This window comes from Schistocerca gregaria, chromosome X (genome assembly GCF_023897955.1).
Source record: "Schistocerca gregaria isolate iqSchGreg1 chromosome X, iqSchGreg1.2, whole genome shotgun sequence".
NCBI lineage: Eukaryota > Metazoa > Arthropoda > Insecta > Orthoptera > Acrididae > Schistocerca > Schistocerca gregaria.
In genome coordinates this window covers 31,869,848-31,895,797 of record NC_064931.1, presented here as the reverse complement: position 1 = coordinate 31,895,797, position 25,950 = coordinate 31,869,848, and the positions used below count along the sequence as shown (strand labels likewise).

At 38.3% G+C, this 25,950-nt stretch overlaps 1 protein-coding gene across 1 annotated transcript in view; it reads right to left on the bottom strand.

The window, feature by feature from the left end:
- Window positions 1-7,081: 7,081 nt before the first annotated feature.
- The window catches only part of LOC126298799 (delta-aminolevulinic acid dehydratase), a 45,818-nt gene continuing 26,949 nt past the window's right edge, over window positions 7,082-25,950 (bottom strand). The window contains exons 3-8 of the mRNA XM_049990263.1: window positions 21,978-22,076; window positions 21,734-21,851; window positions 14,713-14,945; window positions 14,442-14,558; window positions 12,516-12,615; window positions 7,082-7,276 (exon numbers count right to left, since the gene is read on the bottom strand). Coding sequence (XP_049846220.1) covers window positions 7,206-7,276; window positions 12,516-12,615; window positions 14,442-14,558; window positions 14,713-14,945; window positions 21,734-21,851; window positions 21,978-22,076 — 738 coding nt within the window. The 3' untranslated portion in view covers window positions 7,082-7,205. The remainder of the gene's footprint in view (window positions 7,277-12,515; window positions 12,616-14,441; window positions 14,559-14,712; window positions 14,946-21,733; window positions 21,852-21,977; window positions 22,077-25,950) is intronic.

Here is a 25,950-nt window from a genome sequence, read left to right as displayed (position 1 = left end):
TCAACTGTTTCAAATAGCTCGGGTCTGTTTGTCACCAGAAGGTCTAATATGTTATCACCACGAGTCGGTTCTCTGTTTAACGGCTCAAGGTAGTTTTCAGATAATGCACTTAAAAAAAATTTCACTGGATTCTTTGTCCCTGCCATCTGTTATGAACGTTTGAGTCTCCCAGTCTATATCTGGCAAATTAAAATCTCCACCAAGAACTATAACATGGTGGGGAAATCTACTAGAAATATTTTACAGATTATCCTTCAGGTGCTCAGCCACAACAGCTGCTGAGCCAGGGGGCCTATAGACACATCCAGCCTGCTTTAACCGTGACCTTCACCCAAATTATTTCACATTTCGCATCTCCATCAATTTCCTTCGATACTATTACACTTCTGATCGCTATAGACACGCCTCCCCCTTCAGTGTCCAGCCTGTCTCTGCGGTATACATTCCAATCTGAGTTTAGGATTTCATTACTGTTTACGTCTGGTTTCAGCCAACTTTCTGTCCCTAGTACTATATGGGCATTGTGACCGTTTATTAATGAGAGCAGTTCCGGGACCTTTCTATAGACGCTCCTCCAGTTTACTATTAGCAGATTAATATTGTTAGTCCCTGTTGCATTTCGCCTACTCCTACCTTTCCGCGTCTCAGGAGGCGTCTTGTCGGGCCTAGAGAGAGAATTCTCTAATCTAAAAAACACACATGTGCACTCCACATGTACTCCGCTACCCTTGTAGCCGCTGCCTGCGTGTAGTGCACGCCTGACCTATTCAGGGGGACCCTACATTTCTCCACCCGATAGCAGAGGTCAAGAAATTTTTGCACCCAGATCTCCGCAGAATCGTCTGAGCCTCTGGTTTAAGCCTTCTACTCGGCTCCAAACCAGAGGACCGCAATCGGTTCTGGGAATGATACTACAAATAGTTAGCTCTGATTCCACCCCGCGAGCGACGCTTTCCGCCTTCACCAATTCCGTCAACCGCCTGTACGAACTGAGGATGATCTCTGAACCCAGACGGCAGGAGTCATTGGTGCCGACATGAGCAACTATTTGCAGTCGGGTGCACCCAGTGCTCTCTATCGCCACCAGCAGGGCCTCTTCCACATCTTGGATGAAACCCCCCAGCAAGTAGACAGAGTGAACACTGGCCTTCTTCCCCGACCTTTCCGCTATTTCCCTAAGGGGCTCCATCGCCCGCCTAACGTTGGAGGTCCCAATAACAAATAAACCCCTCCCCCCATGTGCCTGCTTGGACCTTGCGGAAGAAACAGCTACATGTCCACTCACAGTCAGAGCGGGTGATGCCACACGGCCAGCTTCCACATTGACCCTCCACCTCGTGTGCCGTGAACGCCGTTGAACCAGCCACTCCCCTTAGGAAGAGGGTGGCCCAACCGCGTCTGGTACCCACGAAGATGTCTCGACAGCAGGGACAGTGGGTGAAGTATGTAACACCTGGGGGTGTACCATGCGGCGCACCAGACTCCCCACTGCAGCTACACTCCGAGGCAGTAGCCTGAAGACGGCTGACCGCGCCCATCAACATGTTCAGCTGTCAACAACTAGTGCCACCTATGATTTTATACACAATGCCTTGCAAACACTGGACAAAAAAGTGCCCCTGGAATTTTTTTAGGTTTAAATAAAGCCCTTGACATACTGGAGCACAACATACTGTTGGACAAACTCCAAGTATATGGCATTAGAGGAATTGCACTAAAATGCTACACATTGTACCTGACATTGACAAACAGGAAACAGAAAATACAAATAAAACATGAACTAAAGGAAAATGCTAGGCTATGTTTCTCTGATGCAGAAATTCTTAAAAAAAAAAAGGGGGGGGGGGAAGAGTCCCTCTGGTATCCATTCTTGGGCCAATCTTCATTCTCCCATATAGAAACAATTTAGACCTAAACATTGAGTCACAAACAAATACTTTTTTTTGCAGATGACACAACATCCTTATTACAGGAAACACATCAAGTCAGCTTCAAGCAATTGTAAATAAAACTACAGCACAGCTAATCAGGTAGTTCAAAGGGAATAAACTACTGATCAAGACATACAAAAAAATCCTAAATTTCTGTTTAAAAGGTGATTCGTGCAATACCAGGGAGACAAACTTTAACAAAATTTCATCTTCTATTGAAACAAAGTTTCTAGGCATATGGCTTAAAAGTAACTTCAAATAGCATACACAGACACAAAACAAATGGAGCAGTAAATAAAATATGTTATAGTCTACAGATACTATCTGTTAAATCAAGTTTTATCACTGTCCGAATTACCTACATTGCTCAGTTCCATAGCATCCTACTGTACAGAATTATATTCCGGGTTAAGACCATCTAGTTCACTCATTTTCCTAACCCAGAAAAGAACTGTAACAGCAATGCAACATGCTCAAACAAACAAATTCTCGCAAACCCCTCTTTTAAAAGTTGTCTGTCCTCCCTCTTCCCTGTATATACATAGTTGAAATACATAAGTAGGTTAGAAGGAATTTAAAAGACAAATGAAAATTTTAACACCCATGAGCATGACAAGATAAAAGCAAAACTACATCTCCAGTCAGTAAGGACATCAGTCTACGAAACTTCCACAATAAACAGTGATATATTAATTTATAATAGTCTTCCACATCATATCATCATTCATACTCTTTTGTAAAACCATAAGGATGTTCTTATTAGATGATTGCATCTATTCAGTAGCAGAATTTTTAGAAGATTTGAGATAAGAGAGACTGGAAACAAGACAGTGCAGCTGCTGTAAGTAGCACACGTTCTTTTGTGGATCAAGCTAAAATTTATGTATCTACTGAGATAATACTGTATTTCTACTGTGTTGTGTTTGTTCTGTGTTCCAAAATTTGGAAATTTTTTTTAATGAATGAATAAATAGTCAAACAATATAATTTCCAATACCTCTGTGTCATTTCAGATTTATCAGTGGTTCAGTATCGTTCAACTTCAATCATTTCTGCAATTTCAATCTGCATCACCACAGGTCACAAATTTGATCAAGTATGCCTGGTATGTAGCAAATATGCAGAACAATTGTCACAACCATTTATTACACCAGTTCAGTTCCATATAAATGAAACTAGTAATTACTGTGAAGTTTCTCAATGCATCAGTATTTCGTTAGTTGTGCCTAGTCTATGGAAAACATTTGTTTTCATCACCCAGTAGACAATGGACATTTTTGTGATTATTACAGGGAGTAAACAAGGAACTGTTTCATAGTTAGTAAAATATACATTATTCAAAAATTATCATAAGAACTGTGCTACAGGAATTGTTATAAGATACTTAATGTCAACAAATGAAAGTCCCAGTTGATGGAAGCCATCTGTAATGTAACATCATACACTGCCTTTATTTTGTTTCCTCCACTGATCACTTGTGTAACAAATACACTTGCAACTGTTTAACTGTCAATATGAACTGCAAGTTATTCAAAACACTAATGATTTGAGATATGTTTGGTATGGTTTAAGTGCTTCAAGTTTGTGTGTATGCAATGTGGACTTCACACTACATGGCATTATGTTCTTATTTCATGGCTGCATCTGCTTATTTGCCAATCCCACACTAGGAAGGAAGGGCTGTACAAACCACTTTGTATGGCAAAAGTGAGCAGCTTTAATACTATATCTTTAAATATTTGCAGTGCGCCTTAGCAGCTAAAATTTTGACAGTGCATTTTTTCATTGTATTCTTTCTGTGTGAGAAATTTCTGGATATGTTTTGACATTTCAGACTGGACCATTCCCTTGTACTTAGAGAGAAGTTGAGCTCTGTTGTTAATCATCTACTGGACTTGTTTGTGCAGCACCAGAGCCGGTTGTGTACATTGAAGTCTCCCAATAGTTGAAAAAGGTGGAAGCAACTGGTCCACTGTTTGAACTAATTCTGGTAAATGTCTTGTATATATATATATATTTGTTTACAATTGTTTGAACAAAGTTATGAGAGGAAGTGCAAAATACGTACACAATACAAACCAAATCCTTTTATTTGTCTATGGAGAATAAATATATTGGTACATAAACTGCAACTGGTTCTGATTAGTCTCTAGAAGAACATTTCACATTAGACATCTGAGCCTACCAGTGTGCAGACATATCTACAGAGCTTGTAGTTTCTAATGGGAGAATGGTGATCTGGAAACTGTCTCTTGTAATACAACAAAGTCAACATGACAGGTTGCAGTCAGTCAGTTTAATTCTGTTAAGTGACAATAGTAGCTACTGAAGTTGCAGTGTAGTGTTGGCATTGTTTGGGCATATGGTCATTTGGATGAAACTGGGGACAATATAGACTCTGGGAATATTTTATAGGCATTTTTATGCAACCTACATTGGAAGTGCAAAATTTATGTTTGTTTCCTGGTTGTCAGGTGGGGTAAGGTTGGAATTAGGTGATGGCCACTAAGGCAAATTTCAACTTGTGATTTTTCATTTTATTCTGGTATGCACAGGTTCATAGGACACTCCTTCTGCCTTGTGCTCAGGGACAGAAGATGTGCACATTGATTTGCACCCTGCAGATTGTGGCTCTTTTAGTCAGTTTGCCAGTTCACGTACATCTCTGCCACAGGCACTCATCTGCCCACAGATGGGCACTGGATATGCAACACAATGATATGAGGCATCCCTCCCCAGACAATCCACACCTCTATTAAATTTGGAAAAATACTGTGGTTCCACACTGAAGAGAACTATTGACGCTTTAAACTGAAAGACGTGTTGTGGTATTTTAGCCAAATCATAATGCCAACTTTGGGGGCCACTTTTGGGTGAGACAATCCTCATGTCTAGTCGCCTTTTATGAGAGGCAAGAGTTACCACAGATTTATTGTAACCTTCAGCTTCACAGGGAGATCTGCTGCAGAGTTTAAGTTCCATTCCATCAAACAAAATTTTAAGAGCCTGCTGCCAGCTAGCTACCATTATGGTGAAGCCTTTCAATACATCTGAAGTGTAGGACCATTCTAATGAAATCACACACACACACACACACACACACACACACACACACACACACACACAGAGAGAGAGAGAGGTAGAGAAAAGGCAGGTCCAGAAAGTTAAGAGAACTGAGCCTCTGATGCTCAAAGGGATTTCTTTTCTCATAAAGTTGGCAGCACTGAACTCAAAGACAAGGTGTTGGTAATAGAATGCATGTATATTTGTCTCAGTGAACTGGAAACTTTTCTTGTAACATCATGTTGAGCTGAATGTATGTATTCCAAATTCCACCAGCTAAGAGGTGAGGCACATAAACCCATTTCTTCTTACCAAGAGAAATGCACTGTGTAATTGGACACCCTTTTCTAACATTACCTTTATTTTTATAGAAATAACCAATTCCATTTATACTAAAAGAAATTAACTTGGCAGTACTATGTATGTACTCTTCTTTTAGAAATATTTGAAATTACAAAATGTCAGGCATACTTAAAATTCATATTATTAATTGCACAATCTAACACTAATAATTAAATTTATTTCTGGATTCATTTATGCAATAATGATATAACTTGGTTACGATTCTTCTTTTGTCAAGAAATTTTGTAAGCTCTTTCAATTTGTAAACTCTTTGGAATATTGTGAGTACTGCAAAATGTGAGGAGTAGTGGGCATGCCTTTGATGGAAACAGATGTATTTATATGATCGACACTAACAATGTAACTTATAATATTAAGTGGAAATTGTAAAAACAGTGTGATATTTAATAATCTGACAAAAAACAAAATTCAAGAAATATACAAGCAAATCTTCATCAGTTATTTAGTCACGTTAAATCAAAATTTTAGTTGCAAGAATGTACCCCTACACGCAAAAACTGGAGCCAACAATAACAATAGAAAATGGGGATAAATAAAAAGGTTTTCTTTTGTATATCTTAAGTCTCTCTAAGCTTTTGAAAATAATGAAGAGACAAAGAATTTTAATGGTCATGTGTGTGAGGGTAAGATTACAACTGTTCCAAATTTTTTACTAAATGAAAACTGTTTATGGGAATAGTGTGATAAAGCATACAGAAGTGCACGTGGTGTGTGTGTGTGTGTGTGTGTGTGTGTGTGTGTGTGTGTGTGTGTGTGTGTGTGTGTACAGCAAGCAGAATGAATGTTCATGATGAACACAAGAGTCAGTGTTCCTCATCATGACTCATGAGATGGTGATGTTTCTTATCGATTTTTTGCTCCTTGTGGAAACAGTTAATGCTGCAAGGTACTGCGAAGCCCTAAAGGAACTACAAAGGTAAGTACAGGGCATAAGGGAAATGTTAAGGAAGGGTGTATCCTTCCTGCCTGACAATGCGAGTCCCTGTGGAGCCAGTACTGCAAATTTAAGTCTTTGATTCATCCGGTTGGGACATCAACCACTCTGGTCACAGCTGTGATCGGCACCTTCAGAAAGTCGTCTTTTGAGTTCTCTGAATATTTTTATGGGTGGAAAAAGGCTTTTCACTGACAATAACATCCACAGGGCCATCAGACAAACTGTCAAAGAACCTGTCATCAGAAAGGTCATCCCTTGGCTCAAAAAGTGCACTGAGAACAAAAATGACATAACTCCAAAAGTAATGTTTGAAGTACGTCTGTAAATTATAAATTACTCTTTAACTTATTGCCATTTTGAGTTTTAAACAACTGAGTACTCAATTTCTGGACATACCTCATACCATGGTTGACAGGAATGGAAACAGAGAACTTAACATTGCAGCATGTCAGCAATCATGCATAATTTACTGATTATAAAGAATTCGCCTTGATTGCAAATAGAAACCAGATGTTTACGTAGGTTTCGGTGTGGTACACACGTACCATTTATTTTAAATTTTATGAGAGTCTTTTGCCCTTTTGAGTGTTCTGTATTAATGTTGGACCATGCCTCTTTTGACAGTTTGTAGTTTTAGTGCGTTCCGAAGAAGGCGTGGTTATCCACCCTGAAACCTAGGTCAACATACAGTTTCTATTTGCAATTGAGGCAGATTCTTTATAATCATTACAGTAATGGAAATCATTTAGTGACAGTAGTTTACAACATAATTAATCAAATGCTCTGGTAACAACTTTTAAAATTCTTTAATAATCCAACACAATATAAAAACTGATTATCATAATGACAAAAATACCAAGTACCATACCAAAAAACATTCTTGTCTAATCCGACTATTTTCATATACTTTTTTAGTATTTGGACTTGGGAGCCAGCCAGTCCAATATTAATGGTGTGAAGTATGTGATAATACAATCAGCACCTAAAACAATTTTTAAAAAATATTAGTTAAAAGAAGTAATAACAGGAACAACAAAACAACAACATAATAATGACAGTCTCATGATTGGAAACAAGGAATTTTGCTTTTCTTGTGTTCATATCAGAAACAATATATAGGCCTATCACAGAGATCTGTGAAACACCACAGTTCTACGCAAGTACTATCCCAGTCCAGAACTAACGTCCCTTATGAGAGGAGACATACTGGTACTTACCATGGGCATATCCTAAGGGAATCCCATAGTCCATCCAAAGAAACTGTAACTTAATAGTAGGCTAAATAACACTATAAGGTTTCAGTTTTTTTATGGAACATTTTTTTATAATATGAATACAACAAAAGCAAAATGAGGATAATGGAATGTAGTCAAATTAAGTCGAGTGATGCTGAGGGAATCGGATTAGGAAATAAGACACTTAAAGTAGTAAAGGAGTTTTGCTATTTGGGGAGCAAAATAACTGATGAAGGTCGAAGTAGACAGGATATAAAATGTAGGCTGGCAATGGCAAGGAAAGCGTTTCTGAAGATGAGAAATTTGTTAACACTGAGTATAGATTTAAATGTCAGGAAGTCGTTTCTGAAAGTATTTGTATGGAGTGTAGCCATGTATGGAAGTGAAACGTGGACGATAAATAGTTTAGGCAAGAAGAGAATAGAAGCTTTCGAAATGTGGTGCTACAGAAGAATGCCGAAGATTAGATGGGTAAATCACATAACTAATGAGGAGGTATTGAATAGAATTGGGGAGAAGAGGAGCTTGTGGCACAACTTGACTAGAAGAAGGGATCGGTTGGTAGGACATGTTCTGAGACATCGAGGGATCACCAATTTAGTACTGGAGAGCAGTGTGGAGGGTAAAAACCATAGAAGGAGACCAAGAGATGAATACACTACGCAGATTCAGAAGGATGTAGGCTACAGTAGGTACTGGGAGATGAAGAAGCTTGCACAGGATAGAGTAGCATGGAGAGCCGCATCAAACAAGTCTCAGGACTGAAGATAACAACAACAACATGAATACTTAACACCATATGAACATACTGATAAAAATTTAATTTTATCACTGGGAGAAAATCTAGTAATCGTGATTGTGATAATATAAGGAAATGACAAATACATTGATCAGCCAAAGCATTATGACCACTACCCACCTTGAGATTGAATGCTACAAGGTGGCATTGTGGACACATGATCCAGTAAAGGAAATATCTAAGTGGAGCAGATGCAAATGGGGAATCATTCTAGTGACAAAATGATGCGCATACATAAGGGAAAATCCATTATCCACTGAAACAAGTGACTGTGACAAAAGGCCAATTGTTATTGCCTGACACCTGAGAACAAGCACCTCAGAAACTGCAAAACTGGTTAGCTGTTCACATGCGTCTACGGAAAGTTGTTGAAGGATGATGAAACCACAAGTAGCCAACAAGGCTCATTACAGAATGAGGAGGTAGGACGCTTGACCACTCTGTGAAGCAGGATAGGCAGCAATCTGTGACACAGGAAAATGCTTGTGCAAGCACCATTTACATCATATTGTTGAATATGGGGCTCTGCAGCAGACTACCATATTGGCCTAAAGACATCATCAGTTACAACTGCAGTGGGCACCAGATCATCCAGATTGCACCATGGGTCAATGACAATGTATCACCTGGTTTGATGACTCACATTTCTTGTTACACTAGGTCAATTGCCGTGTACAGACACATGGCCATCTAGATGAATGCCTACTCAATGCTTGCACTGCACCATTGATGCAGGGCAGTAGGGGCAGTATTACACTATGGGGTACATTCACCTGGACTTCCATGATACTTGTGCTAGTATTCAAAGGCTGTGGACTACACGAACATTATTGCATAATGCCTGTAACCTTCCATACTTGATGTCTTCCCCAATGGCAATGCAGGATAACTGTAAAAGTCACAAGACTGGATTATGCTAAGGTGGTCTGAGGAGCCCTAAGGAGAAATCACGTTTGTATCTGTCATCACATTTGTCAGATCTGAATCTGATCAAAAACATCTGGGTCACTATGAGGTGCCGTTTCAAACCACCAGTTTGTAAATAGTGGGAATTGTGTGACCTGTGTGTGTAGACATCTGGTGCCACGTAACTCCAGAAACCTACCAGGGACTTGCTGAATTCATGCCCTGCAGAATCGCTACTTTACTGCATTCCAAATCTGGACCAGCACGCTATTTAATGAGTGATCATAATATCTTATTTCATCAGTAGTGTCAGGCTTACCCTACTTAGGAACACTGTAAATTTAGACTTCTAGTAAGGAAGAAAATTACAAGATAACTTTGGAAGGCTACAGCTGTTTCAGTATCTTTATCATTACAAATACATACTACATGGTAGAATCATACATTATTCCATTAGTGCAAGAGTCTAACATCAGCAACTTCAAAAACAAAACAAACACACACACGCACACATCAAAGATGTCCCAATAAGACCAGCATGTAACATGGGTAATAGCATTTTTTTTTTTTTTTTTTTTGAGCGCATCCGCAACTCAACAGGTCATATTTATGGTGAGTAGCAAGCTATCTTTTTTTCTAATATTGCTATTCATTTTCAGTATTTTGACAAAATTATAACAAACTACTAATTACCGCAATTCCTAGTTGCAGTAACACTTCACTTTTGTTTTATTACAATGTTGTGTAGTATTTTTAACACTGCATGGTAGAAAAGTATTCCTTGCACTAGTTTTCGATTATAAACTACTTTGAAAAAAGGTTCTTCTTCAATGTGCAGTTGTATCATGGTTACAATACCACATAAAAATTCTATAAAGTTCAAAGAAATGGCATTGAAGCATTTCACTGTTGTGGGGAAAACTATTGTTTGATCACTATCATGCTGAACATAGTTTAAAAAATGTAAATATCATTTTCCAAAATATAACTATAGATGATCTGCTTTTTTTCCGCAAGGTCTTCCTCAGTTTTATACAGTAGATATTCTGTTCCTACAAAATGAGAATTTTTATGAACACTGACTCATTTACTGCCTCTGAAAATCTCACTGAACTATTTCTGGTGACAGCCAGCCATTGCTGGTGAATGCTCACATTTCTTCTTCTAACTCTAAACAACTGTTCTCAGGTAATTCACTCTACACCACAAAATATAATCTAAATCAAATCTATTTTCGATTGACTTCACTCCCAATTAATGCAAGTAGTCCATTATTTACGAAATTTAAAATGTTCAAATGTGTTTGACACACACACACACACACACACACACACACACACACACACACACACACACTCAAAGGAGGAATAGAAGCTCCGACAGGAGGAGCCGTGCAGACACTGACATGGCACCTCAAACTGCTCAGCCACTCCGTGTGGCATGAAGTTTAAAAATTACAGAAAATACAACTCTGTGCATCAAACAAAACTTCATCAGAATGATTATAGGGGAGGGGGGCAAGAACACTTTTAAAATAGGTTGTTGTTATTTTAAAGAACTATGACACTTTTGCACTGGTGACTGTGTGTGTCTAGTTAAAAAAGTGCTATGCTGACATTTGTTATTGGCCTTTTGACACTAATTTAATTTGGGTATCAGCAGATGTGTCACCCCTGTGGCTAACACTGAGTAAAATTATAGCACATCATATATAAAGTGCTCAACTATGAATAAAGCTTAAGCTTACTTATGTTGCTTTAAAGGTCATACTGCAGTTTTTGATTGCCACTGTTTTAAATCCTACAATGTTCTTTGTGGTTTTAACACTATGCTTTATCTAAGTAGGGGATGCCTGCCACTGAAGTCCCACAGCTTGCAAACATTTGTAAAGTACACTTAATTGAATCTTCATGCTCCTATAAATTTCAGTACTTTTTAAATCTTGTGTCTAGAAACCAAATTTGTAACTGTCTGACAAGACTTTTACAAAGAGAGAATTTTTATGCTGCTGTGCCAATGGTATTTGCATGTTTGTACACTGTTGTCTACATTCTGAACATTGTTAACAACCTTTACAGTTTACAGGGCAGTTACACAATATTAAACATTTTATTAACCATTTAAGGTTTGCCACTTTCATATTTTTAAATCATAACTGGGTAGCCATATGCTCAAAGTATCTCCTATTTCTTGAAGAAGATGACCTCTCTCTCTCTCTCTCTCTCTCCCCCCCTCTCTCCCTCTCCCCCTCCCCCTCTCTCAACTGCACTATACATTTTTCTATCTTTTCATCTATTTTTAATCATCATCTATGGATTGAGGACTGAAGTAGACACACTGCTTACTAGTGTATTATATTTGATCTCCCCCACCTTTCTGCAACCCCCCCCCCCCCCCAATATCATTGTGTCACCTTGTCCTCAACATGTGGGCCCTTTCAATGAGTTACCTGCCCTTAATTTTTCACATTCCCAACCTATCCCTCTCTCCTCCCCAATGAAGGAACTGTTAGCTCAAAAAGCTAGGGCAGTATATCTGCATTTATGTCTACCTATCAGCAGTATTGACAATGTGTCTCCTAAAGGAAAATACTGGCCTGTAATTCTGTCTTAGCTATTTTACAGTTTTCTCACATGAATCTCCCTTTCAATATGAAACATTACACCTCAATTTAAAAAACAAAAGACAGGAAAATGTCTCACATATCATTCTCAGTCTGAAATAATAGCAGAAAGGCAAGAAGTCAGAACTTCTTAACATCCACCTCACTTTTATGAAAGAGTTGATATTTTTAAACTAGCTACCTTCTGGTACAGATCCTAAGTATAATATTAGCGTAAGCACAACTACTTAATTTCTTGTTAAAATAATAACAATAATATTTTGTATAAGTTTCACTAATATTATTACACATTACGAGGAAGGTTATTTGGAACTGCTCATTTTAGTGGATGGGAGGGGTGGGGCAGGTTGGTTTTGTAGCACATGTCAGACAGCATCCTATTAGGTGAAATTCAACCGTTTGAGCAAACTAAGAATAAAATATGTCCATGGCATATTTGAAAATAAAATCAACTGTGAACAAAGAAAGTTTGTCATTGTAAATTATTATTGAACATACATAATTCCTGAACAACAACAACAACAACAACAACAACAACCACCACCACCACCACCACCACCACCACCATTTTGAGAGTTAGCCTCAGTAGTCTTGTGATTTTTTTTACTCACAATTCATAAATATAACGTTAAAATGTTTTATATCCAAAGCAACATACCTGCTCTTCTCATTGCAAGTAATACCTCTTCTAATGCTTGTTTCAAATCCAATGCACCAGCCTTTGCAGCATGATACAGCATTGCATATTCTCCTGATACCTATAAAGAAGGAATCTGAGAGAACATATTTCAATGGAGGAAAGGAAACTAGGATCAAGTAACATACAAAGGGGAACCCGGAAGTAAAGATAATCATCCTCCTGCAAGCAGAGGATCAGAAGAGCAGAAATGGGAGACTATTCTGCTACAGATCTCCACAATACAATGTTTTTAATTACTGGCAAACAAATTCCTGCAGAAGTATCTGTAAGGTACAAGTACTTGCCTAGTTTTACTGCTGTAGAAATGACAAAACTACATCCTAACACCCAACTTTATCAAAAATTTTTATAAGCAATGATACCTAATCTATATGTGTGACCCAGAGATTGAGGAACAATCACACCTGAGGAAGAATACTTCATATTGTGTCCAACGGTAATGGATGCGGGATCGATGAGCTGCTCCATGCTCATGTGATATACTTGCAAATGCACTGTGCATGAATTCTTGCATTATATGCCAGTCATTAGGTTTATGGGGAGTAAATAGTATTCATTTTTTGCCATGCAAAACTGGTAAGAATCAACCTGGAAACTACATTCTTTTTCTCGCATAAAAGGAATATTACACCATGATTTCTCCCCCCAATATACCACAATTGCACAGCTCTACGCCTTTCAAATGTTAAAATGGTCTTATGGGACACTGCAGAAGCAAATGGCCTGCACTGTGGTGCATTAAGGATTGACTGCTACTTTATAACAATACTTCTGCTCACTCAACATTTGTCTCTAGCTGTTTTTGGCCATAACTAAAATCACAACTGTTTTAGACCTGTTCTAATCACCATATATGGCTCCCTGCATGTTTTCCCTGTTTATTAGAAGAAAAAAAAGGTCTCAAATGGGAATTGTTTTAATGACATAGATGTTGTGAAACAAGATCCACCAAACTGTTTAAAAAGCATTATGAAAATTAGCACCTAGTGCATAGCACAAGTGCCTTCCAGCAGAATCTGTCAGTACCACCCACCCCCAAGCAGGAAAGGAACTACTGGGCTCAATCATAACAGAATAACAATACTCTGTATAGGCCTACAAATGCTGCAATATATTTCTCCAGCAACATATTGTCTGTGACCCATTTAGCATACATCAATACTTTAAACGAGGTATTCAAAAATTTACCCACTAATTTAACTTATTTTGAAACTAACCTGATAGCACATAATTGTTAATAGCGTGAAGTATCACATAATCATAAGGATTCACTTGTAAACAGCTACAGGAGTATCAACAGTATTTCTGCAGTATGGGAACAGGTGAAGGAAGAGTGCTGTTTATCATAGCAAAAGACAGTTGAATTTATTGGGCCTGTCCATGGCAGCAGTTCACATTATGCTGCAATTTTTTGAAGTGCGAAAGCTCTGTTCTTCATGAGTTCCTCACCACTAAATGAGTAGGTGATACATTGTGTCTAATAATTAATAAAGCTTGGTTATGATCCTAAGATTTGAAAGTCGCATGTAGTGCCACATGAAAGGCATTGTTACAAATAATGAAACCTATTTTTATCATAATAATGTTACAACCTCAGCGGAAAACAGATTTCTCTATTGTCCTCTATTTTAACTGTGTGATTTGCATTAAGGCTTTTACCAAGAGAAATATTTTAGAAACAAAAAGCTACAACAATATACATGTTAATCTGACTGTAAACCACTAGAAAATTATAATAATTAAGTGGCCTTGTGACAACACTAATTAAGTTGAATAAATAGTAATATTAATTCCCTACATAATTAAAGCATAAAAATGTAAAAAAAGAACCAATTAGAAAACTTCCAACAAATTTCTACAATAGGTGAAATGGACTTTCCTCACCTGGAAAACAAACAATGGGTATTCCGGATGGTTCTCTTTTGTCTTCTTGACGATGTCCAAATATGGTAGCCCTGGTTTGACCATTAACATGTCACATCCTTCTTCTACATCACGTGACTTTAGGCACAAAAATAGTGAAAGACATTCAGTAACAAACAGAACAGTGAATACAATAAAAAACATAGTACATTTACTATTCTTACTTATGTGTAAGGTTGTTTTCAAAGGATATATCAAATTGATATAAAACTGCAACAAATGTGTTACATACACAGGCCCTTGCTGCCAATCCTTGACTGCCAGGTGGCAACTGGTAGCATTTTCTGTCACTGAACACAGGAGCTGATTTTGTAACAGAACGGAATGGTCCATAAAACCCTGATGCAAATTTGGCAGAATACGATAGAACAGCAACCCGATTACCAAATCCAGCTTTGATAAGATACTCCTTAATAGCACCAACACGGCCATCCATCATGTCAGATGGTGCAATTATATGTGCACCTGCAGATCAATAGAAAAATTGGAATAGCAGTCTTTTGAATCTGTCACTTGTGATACTGTTAAGTAATAATGATAGCCTTATGTAAACTTCAAATAAAATAAATATAACTCACAGTCCTTACCATCACCATCTCAAGCTAAACATCTGCTTGACACTGAGGATACTTGACAAGTACTTGCTCTCTTTGACAAAGGTAGGAGAAGGAATCTGCTGTGGCTTTTCATAAGGAACTATCATTTTGTTCACCGAGTGTAGTGATATATCGAAAACAAAGTCTACATCTGTGTGGTCACACCACCAAGATTGAAACCATGGTTCTCCAATTATGAATCCTGTGTTTCATCGCTGTACCATCTCTCACAGTGCCATGATATCTGGAGGAAAAAAGCTGCTGGCAGCAGTAGCCTTCACAAGATGAACAAATAAAATATTACAGTTTAAGATGAAGTCTACTTTGGGTTAAATGGGATAATTTACTAGCTACAAGCAACAGTATGGGCTACTGCTTGCTGCCAACAAAGCAAAACATAGTTCCATTAAGTCAGAATGTAAGCAGTGTTTCATAACATACGAAATGTTTCTGAGCAGCTACCAATGAATTCAGCAATTGCTGATACAAAGAAATAGCTTATACTCATTCGTATTATGCTTTGAGGGACTGATATATCATTTGGTGCAAATGCAAAGAACAAGAAATCAACACAACTTATCCATAGAGAATTTAAAAAAATCTTTAGAGAGCTGGAACTGAAATTTTTACGTGCTTTGAATGTGACCCAAAAGCTGACAAACTGGTTGAACTAAGAGGTACCAACTCACACTTACAATGTTTACCTCCCAATTTGCCAATGTCAGACAATAACATTTCATCATACATTACAATCTATAATGAACATCGGCTCTTTTCCTTTACACACCTGTCATTAAATCTAGCTTTGTATGACAGTTAAAATTTAACAGTTTACCAGTTAATATACCTGATTGCTGTTCAACCTCTCCTTCATGATATGAGGGGCAATCTGTCATCAGAGTCATATTGTAATTTAATCCTTGATTTTTCATTGTTCAGCAAACATGTATGTTAGTGAATTGTATTTAAAGATCTTTTTGGTACAGTTTTTGTTAATGGGAAAGGAAATAAAAATGTCAAGCCCTCATGAAGATGATATTCAGTAAATAAAATAATTTTAACCATTTTCTCTGCTGGTCATTGCAACTAACAATCACTTAAACCCTCACTTTTCAGAAAAGGAGAACAATTTCTTACAAGGATTTGTAACTTCTAAATTATGAATAAGATCTATTCAGATTAGTAAACGCAATATGTGCTGCATAAATTACTGTCTGCATATCAGTACCAGAACCTTTAATACCACCCTACTACCCACTGACTGTTCATACCTTGCATACTACTGTCTCCATGCACTATTCTAGAATCTGTCTATGAACGCTGTTGCACTATGTGGTAATCAATGTGTAAAATTCTTTGCTTCTAGTCAGCTATGGAGATGTTTATTGCTGAAGTATTCTCCAGAACTTAAGAGTGGAAACAGATTCCCACAATTATCTGAAACACGAGCGACACTACAACGGTCAGTACTACATTATCAGTGTAAAGTTGTAATTACATTCATTAATGTAGAATCAGAAACAGAATGATAAACAGGCTCTGGGTCCATTTGAAATTGTTGTATGCATTCCTGCGTGCTTGAATAGAAACTTTACACAGTCATTGGACCTCTTTTCAGACACTGTTATGTGACGTGTTCAAGAAAGACCTGAGAAACAAACCTGCTAGCAATTAGCAGACCTCAGACCTCTATCTCTTTTCCAATGGAAACTGCTGTAATAATTTAAGAATTTTACAATATAATGCAGTTCTTCTTATACCCTACATATATAAAAGCTTTTATGATCTAATGTTCTTTATATTTGTTTGTACGACAGCACTATTACCCCCTGTGCATGGGTAGCTCTTTGTACAAGGGAATGCAAGAGTAGATTTATAGGCCTGCTCACTACCTGCATTTTCCAGGAATATTTACAGGCACATTTATTTTGCAGTCATCAATTACTTTTTCCAATGGTTTCCTGTTTGATGACATCAATGGACACAATGCTATGTCACAGTAACAGTGCAGTTACAGTGTCCGCAGCTGTTGTGCTGTGTGCCAACATTGGTAATAAATTGCATGATGACAATGAGAACTGAACACAATGAATCAAAAATCAGTTGTCAGCAAGGCCATTCCATGTCAAGAGAAAGTTCAGATAAAGTTCCTGAATGACCATCAAGGATTTTCCTGAAATTTTGTATGGACATTCACACATGTTCCCAGTGAAAATTGGTACAGTTTACTTCCATCAATGTAATACTTGCAGAGATATAGTCATTTGTTTGACCCCGTAGTACAGCTATCAACAGTGCACACGAGTTTTCAGAACTTTGACACAAATAATATCCCCAGCAATATTTTCTTGAAAGGAAATAAACTAGGCCATCTTGTACAACTTTTTGCACTCTCTTAAGTGAAATAATAAAAAAAAGATTTACCTAGCAATTTGCAATACAATGTTTAAAATTTCATTCTCCTACTGCTTTCCAATAGTTTACAAATTGAGGGAAAAACTGTCAATTTTTCAAAACACCAAAAATGGCTTTTTTGGCCCACTTTTAGAAAAAAAGTCTTCTGTAAACTTTTTTAAAGCCTTTTCATTAGAAAGACCATGTTCTACACCACCTAAATGACTATATTTGGTTTTGTAATGTGGGCAAACAAGAACCTAAAAAAAAGTCTGTAAAGATGGCGGTGCATTGAAAATGGGCCCATATTCTGCTGGTACTCAAATCTGACATCTCTTACTATGTTCTGCAATTGTTTAGTACCCTCAGTGGAAGATACTATCAAAAGTCCTGGCGACTATGAAATGAACTCGAGTCAGAAAAACTGCATGTAAGCAGTCTTTTTTTTTCCTTTCCTTTTTTTCCCTTTTTGACACCTCTACAGTGTTCAGCTCTCCAGATTTTGTTTTATAAAAAATGAAATGGAATAAGGAAACCAATAAAAAGAATATTTTCTCTTTCTTGTGGCTCTAATAATCTGAGGTAATCATATTTGAAAAGAGTAATTTTTTGGATTCTGTCTAATCAAAATGTCTTCCCAAACAATCCCATCAATCATCTGCCCTGGCTGTATTCTCCAGCAAATTAAAAAAAATCAAGCATCCTGATGTAAGCATATGCTTAGAGAGACCTTTCTAGCTTCTGACACTTATAGAAATGTATCATCAGTTTTGGGTTTTGTGTAAAAAAATAACCTTGTCAGGTCTGGGAACCTGTGGTAAAGAAACTCACCTGTGGCTGTTATTGCACAGCTATTGGGTGTGGTCCCTGCAGTGATGAGGTTATGGGTTTTCTCACTTTAAAAGGAACCAGCAGTGGTTAAACCAATATGGACCAAATCAACACATTTATATTCTGATCAGCCAAAACACTGACCACTGTCCATCGTGATGTCTGATGCCACCTGGTGGTGTTGTGGGCTCGTGAAACGGTAATAAAAGAATGTAAGTGGAGCAGACACAGATGGGGGATCACCCTAGTAAAGATATGTGCTGCAAACGGGGTAACCCACTGAGATAAGTTACTTTGTCAAAGAGTATAGCCTGTGAACCAGTATCTCTAAAACAGCAAAGCTGGTCGAATTTTCATTCCTACTCTTGTGAGCATCTACAGAAACAGGTAGAAGGATTACTACCACTGGGCGCAAATGGTTTGATGTCCATGAGCCTTCACAAACTGTGTGGTTTGGAGGCTTGTGTGCTCTTAAAGTAGGATATATGGTGATCTGTGGCATCTCTGCCAAAACAGCACAATGCTAGTGCACAAAAAGTGTTTCTGAGCGCACTGTTGATTGTACATTTTTTAACATGGAGCTCTGCAGCAGATGACCCCAACATGTTCACATGTTGACCCAAAGATTACAGTGGGCACAGGACCATCGAGATTCGACTGTTGATTGACAGAAATGTGTTGGCTCTTTGCATAAATCACATTTTTGCTACACTAGGTTGCTGGTCGTCGCCACAAGTGCCGCCACTGAGGTGAAAGGTGGCTCGAAATATGCATTGTGCCATGGATGTGGGCTGGTGAAAGCAGCATTATGCTATGGGAGACATTCTCCTGTGCTTGCATGAGACCTATGGTAGTAACCGAAAACATACTGACAGCCGTGAACCATATTCATCCCTTCACATTTGATGTCTTCCCCGATAGTGATGTGCTCTTTCAGCAGTATAATTGTATGTGTCTTTGAGCCAGAACCATGTTACAGTGGTCTGAGAAGCACTACAGTAAACTCACGTTGATGTGTCAGTGACCAAATTCGCCTGATATAAATCCTAGGGAACCCACATGGGTCATTATCAGGCACCATCACCAAGTACGCATATCAGTGGCTCATTATTTACGTGAATTGCATGACCTGTGCGTAGACATCTAATGCCACATTCCTCCAAAAACCTACCAACAATCTGTCAGATCCCTGATATGCAGAATCAGAGATGTATTTTATTCCAAAGATGGACAAACATGTTATTAAGCAAATGGTCATAATGTTTTGGCTCATCCGTGTACAATTTTCCATGTGTACACTGATATTCCACATTAACTTAACTATGCTATACTTAGACCAGAATTAAACTAGCCCTTCAGCAGCATTACACAATAGAAAACACACACTAATAATTCTCTAAAATATGAATCCATTCCAAAAAGAAGTCGGGAAGACTGCTGTGAACTTCACCTGCAGTGTATTTACACACTGTGTACTGCAGTTGTTATGCAACACTTACTACCATAATCTCCACTACTTCCATAATACACAGTTAAATTGTGAAGTTTATAACCAGTTTGATTTTGTAGGTATAGAATAAAAACATACTGAAATATGTCATGACAAGTTGTGAAAAAAAAAGCCCTCTTTTGAAATTTTGAGTTATTTGGACTTTATCTCACTTCCTCCTCACTCCTTTTAATATTGCCTGTCCCAGAAAGCACTAAATAACTGTAGAACATAATAAAAGGTGTCAGATTTGAGTACTAGCAGAATATGGGCCCGTTTTCAATGCACTTCTACTCTGCCCTGCCACTTTTTTTTTAAAGAAAAAATTGCCAGAGGTATTGTCTCAAATTGCTGAAAACTCATGTGCACTGTTGACAGCAGCACTATGAGGTCAAACAAATGACTACATCTCTGGAAGTATTGAATTAATGATCACAAAACTTTACCAATGTTCAATGGGAACATGTGTGATTGTTCATAAATATTTTTTTTTCAAAACTCATGAGGGTCATGTGTGAACCTCTGAACCACTTAGCATGAAATGACCCAGTACCCAATCAGAATGCTTTTTCATAAATAAAGGTAGCTTGTATTCTGTTCTATAAGATTAGAATTTACCAACACTGACAAAATTATTGGTGGAATAAGACATACAAGTAGCTTATTGCAATGACGAACGTGTATCTGGGACTATGCTTCATGTCAATTTATTGTGGCAATAATATTTTTCCGCTGAGATTCATTCTCTTCAGCAACACACAACCAAATTGTAATATTGCAACTTAACCTATGACAGACTACATTATAGATCAGTTTGTCAGCACATATGGTCTTTTTCCAGATATCTGTATTAAAAGGAAAAGTAATCAATTGGTATCTTCTGACAAAAGTAATCATCAGATTCAGTGATTCTGACTAGCTACTGTATACTATCACCTGATTGACCACCATCAACATCAGCACGCTACTCAATGAGTGCACTTCAGTCCCCATCACCCTACTAGTTCAGATAGCAATCAACAGCTGCATATAGTATCTGTCTTAAACTTTAACATAATTATTACTAAAATCATGCTAAAAATATTGGCATAGATCAACTAAATTTTCCTTCTTTCATAGAAATGTATCAGACTTGTCAATATACCCACATATATCTCATAAAAATGTTTAATGCATAAAAATAATGTTAATGGAGCAAATGAAGCAACAAATTCAAATACTTGAAAGTAACGTCAGCAGCCAACTAAGTTTATTTTCTTCAGGTAATTGAGTTAATAACACACATCCACGTCTGGTTTAAGGTCCAATCAGCAAAAGCAGCTGCATGGGACACCAAGCTGAGAGGAGTGCAAAGGTGCCCCTAGCTCATCATTTGTATGTGGGGCATTCCATAATTAGCAGCAAAAACCACCCACTTCATGGATGTAGATTTATTTTTAAAGATATTACCAAAATCCCAAGTAACAGCAACTAATGTTTAAGGAAGAGAGGGAAGGGTGTCAAGGGCAAATAATATATAATTCATATGGAAAAATAGAGGCAGCAGGATGCAGAACTGTATGTTGCTTGTGTGAAAAAATATTCTTGAACTGGCCCTGTACACATACTACTGTATAGTACCTTTGCTGCATTGAATGTAACTGTACATCTTCATATAAAATGACAATATCACTTATCAAAATACACATAAAATCTTATAAAGCTACTCAAATTAAATACTACCTCTTGGTTTCATGCACACAAGATGGGTCTGGTGTATATACATTTCTCAATTAGGCCTATGTCATTATGTGGGTGGAAAAGCAGGGGGAAAAACTTAGCAGACTCCAAAGTAGCACACCAACCAACAAATTACTTAAGCTGTGAAAAGCTTTTCACATACTTTCTGGAAGAAACATCTAAATTTCATACTTATAGATTGTCTGGTTAAACAATTCACTTACCAGCCTTCGCGTATGATACTGCAACTTCTGCAATTCTTGCAATACTTGCTTCATTATCAAGGACACCATCCTTCATGAGCCCACAATGTCCATGACTAGTATAGGAACAAAGACAGACCTATTAAAAGAGAACACCACTGAAACATAGAAGTTGTTGTATTTCAACTGTTGCATCACACACAACTGTTGCGTGATGCATTCCACTTTCAATGATGAACTCAACAAATAACTTCAAGGTACTTACATCACAAGCTATGACCAAGTTTGGAAACCAGTTCCTCAGTCTTGGTAAAGCCATCATCACTGGATTCTTTACCGAGTCTGCATGACTTGCTTTTTCATCCTGAAAAGTTAACCAAAAAGGTGCTTATATTTGAACTGTGCCTGGGTGAGCATGATAGATCTGATTACATTACAAAGGCCACACAAAACTAATAGGGAATATTCAGTACAAAAATCCACAATAAGTTACCAAATAAATGAAGCCATTGATTAAAACACATCAAGCAAGATGGCACAGGGATTATGGCACTTTACTCATTTTGGAGGACCCAGGCTCTAATTCCTATTTTGTTATCCAGGCTTATATTTTCCACGGTATCCTAAAATCAGTTAAGGTGAATTCCAGAACAACTCCTTTCAAAAGGACATATACAGTTTCTTTCCCTGTCCAAGTAGGTTGGGGGAGATGGAGAGGAGGTGGTAATAATGTTTGATTCAGGACACTCAACAGCATTGTTATCAATGCCCTGATGAATATAAATACATGGATTTTTTTTTTTTTTTTTTGTGAACTGAGCAAAGAAGTCTCTTCTTACAAATAACCTTACTGTAATGGTATACCATGGAACTATAGGAGCAATTTTTTTTCATAATGTGTGACAATGTTAATATTTGGGAGAGAATGAGTAGAAGCCCCTTTGGGTCGACCTATGGAGTAATGATGCACCACACCACACACCTATGTCCATGCTGCCAAACTCTATACAGTCTCAACTTGAGCACATTTCACAGCATTCCCTCCACCATTCTGAATCTAATATTAAGAATGGAGTAATATTATAAAAAAGAAAGTTTACATATATTTTGTTGTTATAAAAAGTGACAGTCATGATACTCTGTGAACTATGGATGAAGAGTAACAGGCAGGTCCCATTTTCCTAGATTCCAAAAAGAATTCAACATGATATCCCACTTCACACTTAACGAAGGTAACAGCATATTGAATAGGTTCCCAGATAACTGAGTGACTCGAAGACGTATTAAGTAACAGAAGCCAGTGTGTTCTCTTCAGCATATGCTCATCAGAGACAAGGGTATCATTGGGAGCGCCTCAGGTGTTGTGACTCGCCGATCTTTCAAAGTGCCGCCACACAGTTACGCGCATCCTCTACATGTGGCGCTGTCTGCCAGCCTGCGGCCGCTAGCCTCGGACTCAGTTATGATTTGACTTTGAAAGTGTACACATGTCTTACTCTGTTTACTTGATTTGTGACTTTCATGTATTGTGTCTTCCTTGAAATATATTTGTTCAACTTGAAGTTATAACAATTGGCAATGAGGATGGGATTTTTCTTTTCCATTGTTGACCCACATGTTTCCATGGCTACTTTAGAGCAACTATTGCAAGGTCTCATAGAACAGCAAATGCTTCTCACAAATGCGATTTGTGATTTTGTCGCGGCATGAAATGTGGGGTGTCTCTCGTCGTTGTCTCTACCTACTTTTCCTCCTCACGACGAGATGGTGGAAGACTGGTCTGATTACGAAAAACGTCTTCGACAGCACTTCTTGGCATTTCATGTCACAGACGAACAAACATGCAAGTTTCTGTTCCTTTCATGGATTTCACCTCAAATGTATCAGCTGTTATCGCAATTGGCTCCTTTGAAAGATCCTGCGTCTTTGTCATTTACTGAAATGGTGCTTACTTCTGTCTGTCTATTTTCAAAAGCAAACGCATGTGGTAGCCTCTCGTGTTGCCTTTTATCATTGTCAAAAACAACAGAATCAATCCTATCGCACTTGGGCTGCTGAACTTCATGGCCTCAGTAGAAAGTGTCAATTTGTTACTGAAGTTCACAAAGAATCCTATGCCGATTCCATGGTACGAAATGCTATTATCCGATCGGTGCCCGACAAAGAAGTTAGGCAACGTGCCATTCAGTTGGCAAATCCGACTCTAGATGAAGTCCTATCCATTGCTCAGTGTTTTGAAATTTCTCGCGCCGCTGGAGCACAAATAGAGGCATGGGGCGACTTCGGGGAAATACAACCTCTGTGCGATGTTGACGAAGCGTGTAGCGTGTGCCCGCCGGCCAATGTGGCCACAGTATGCTCCCAAGTGCAGCCTCAGCCTAACCGTAAACAAACCTCTAAGAAACTGCAGCAAAACCCACGGCAACTTCCTTCATGTCAGCAGTGTTTTACGAAACATTCACGAGAAGATTGTCCACAACGTTGGGCCATGTGTTGCAAATGCAAAAAAGTCTTGTGTCATCCGTTTGCAAATCCAACCGCATACATGATGTTCATGAACATGATGCTGGTTCTAATTCTGTGTTGTCTGTCAATTGTACTTCTTCCCTTTCAGGGAAGTTATTCCTCACTGTCCAAATACTTGGTCAAGATATTCACATGCAGGTCGATACTGGTTCTGCTGCCACTATCATCAATTCTCAGCCGTATCTTCAGTTGGGTTCTCCAATCCTGTCACCTGTCACTAAGCAATTACGGACTTACAATAAAAAGAAGATTTCTCTCTTGGGACAATTTGATGCTGAGCTATCTTACAAATCTGTCGTTCGCACTGTCCCCATATTTGTGGTCGACCATAGTAACGCGGAGAATCTTTTTGGTTTTGATGCCTTTCACGTTTTTCAGTTCTCCATAGATGACTGTCAATATTGTCTCTGATGCTATTCCTTATGCCCAACTGGATTCCTTGTCTACGACATTTTCGTCCCTTTTTTTCCTCCTGGGTTAGGCCGTGCAAATGACTTTGAAGCTCATTATCAAGTTCAAACCCACTGCTCGGCCTACGTTTTTTCGGGCTCGGCTCATTCCTGTGGCCCTTCGTGATAGGGTCAAATGGGAGCTGGATCATCTCACTGCTTCAGGGGTCTTGCTTCCTGTCACTTCCAGTGAGTGGTCCTCTCCTGTCATCGTCGTTGCTAAACCAAATGGTGATATTCGTCTCTGTGGCGATTTCAAGGCCACTATAAATGCTCAATGCCTTATCAACACTTACCCTATGCCTCAACCTGAAGAATTGTTCACTAAACTTGCTGGAGGCCAGTATTTTTCTAAACTTGACCTGTCAGAAGCTTATCAACTTCCTCTCGACGGTGCTTCCCGACAGTTTCTGGTCCTTAACACGCATTTCGGCCTCTATCAATACCAACGATTGCCATTCGGGGTTGCCAGCACTCCTGCTCTCTTTCAGCGATTCTTGGAACAATTATTGCTCACTGTTCCTGGGTGTATAAATTACCAGGGCGACATTGTTGTCAGTGGCTCCACCACTAACGAACATCTTCAAAATCTCCACAAACTTCTTCATGTCTTATAGACTGCTGGTCTTAAGTGTAATCTTCAGAAATCAAAATTTGTTCAGGCATCTATCACGTACTTGGGGTTTCAACTCTCTCGGGATGGTATTTGTCCGCTTCAGCAAACTTTCGCTGCAATCGATGCAGACACCTTTGAGCCAAATACAGTTGAAGACCCTGAGTAGATGTAGCCTTTGAGTAACATTTAGATTTTTGGGGTTTGGAACATATGGTTATGAACTGAATCAGGGCCAGGAGCCATATCGTGAGATGGGGCAAGACCCTTAAGCCCTTAAGCAGTTCCTAGTCAGTGAAAGGTTCATTATATAATTTGGCTTTGTGTTGGGTGAAACATTGGGGAATGTCTTCAACATTAGGTTCCTGCAAAAAAAGAAAAAGGTAGTGACGTAAGAAGAGGATGCCAATGTTGTCATAAGACCTGGAACAATTGTCGATCTTAGGTTGGCGTGAAAAAAAAAAAGTTTATCTAATTTTGAAAGACATGTATTTTGCACTTATTTTTGGTAGATTTGGATGTTACAATATTTAATCTTACTACAATAACCCTGTGGTCCCTAATTCCTGTATCCATCATGAAGTTTGGCATTTTATCAGGAGTGAGTGTCGCTGAGAGGTCTAATATGTTCTTGTGACCATTTACATTTT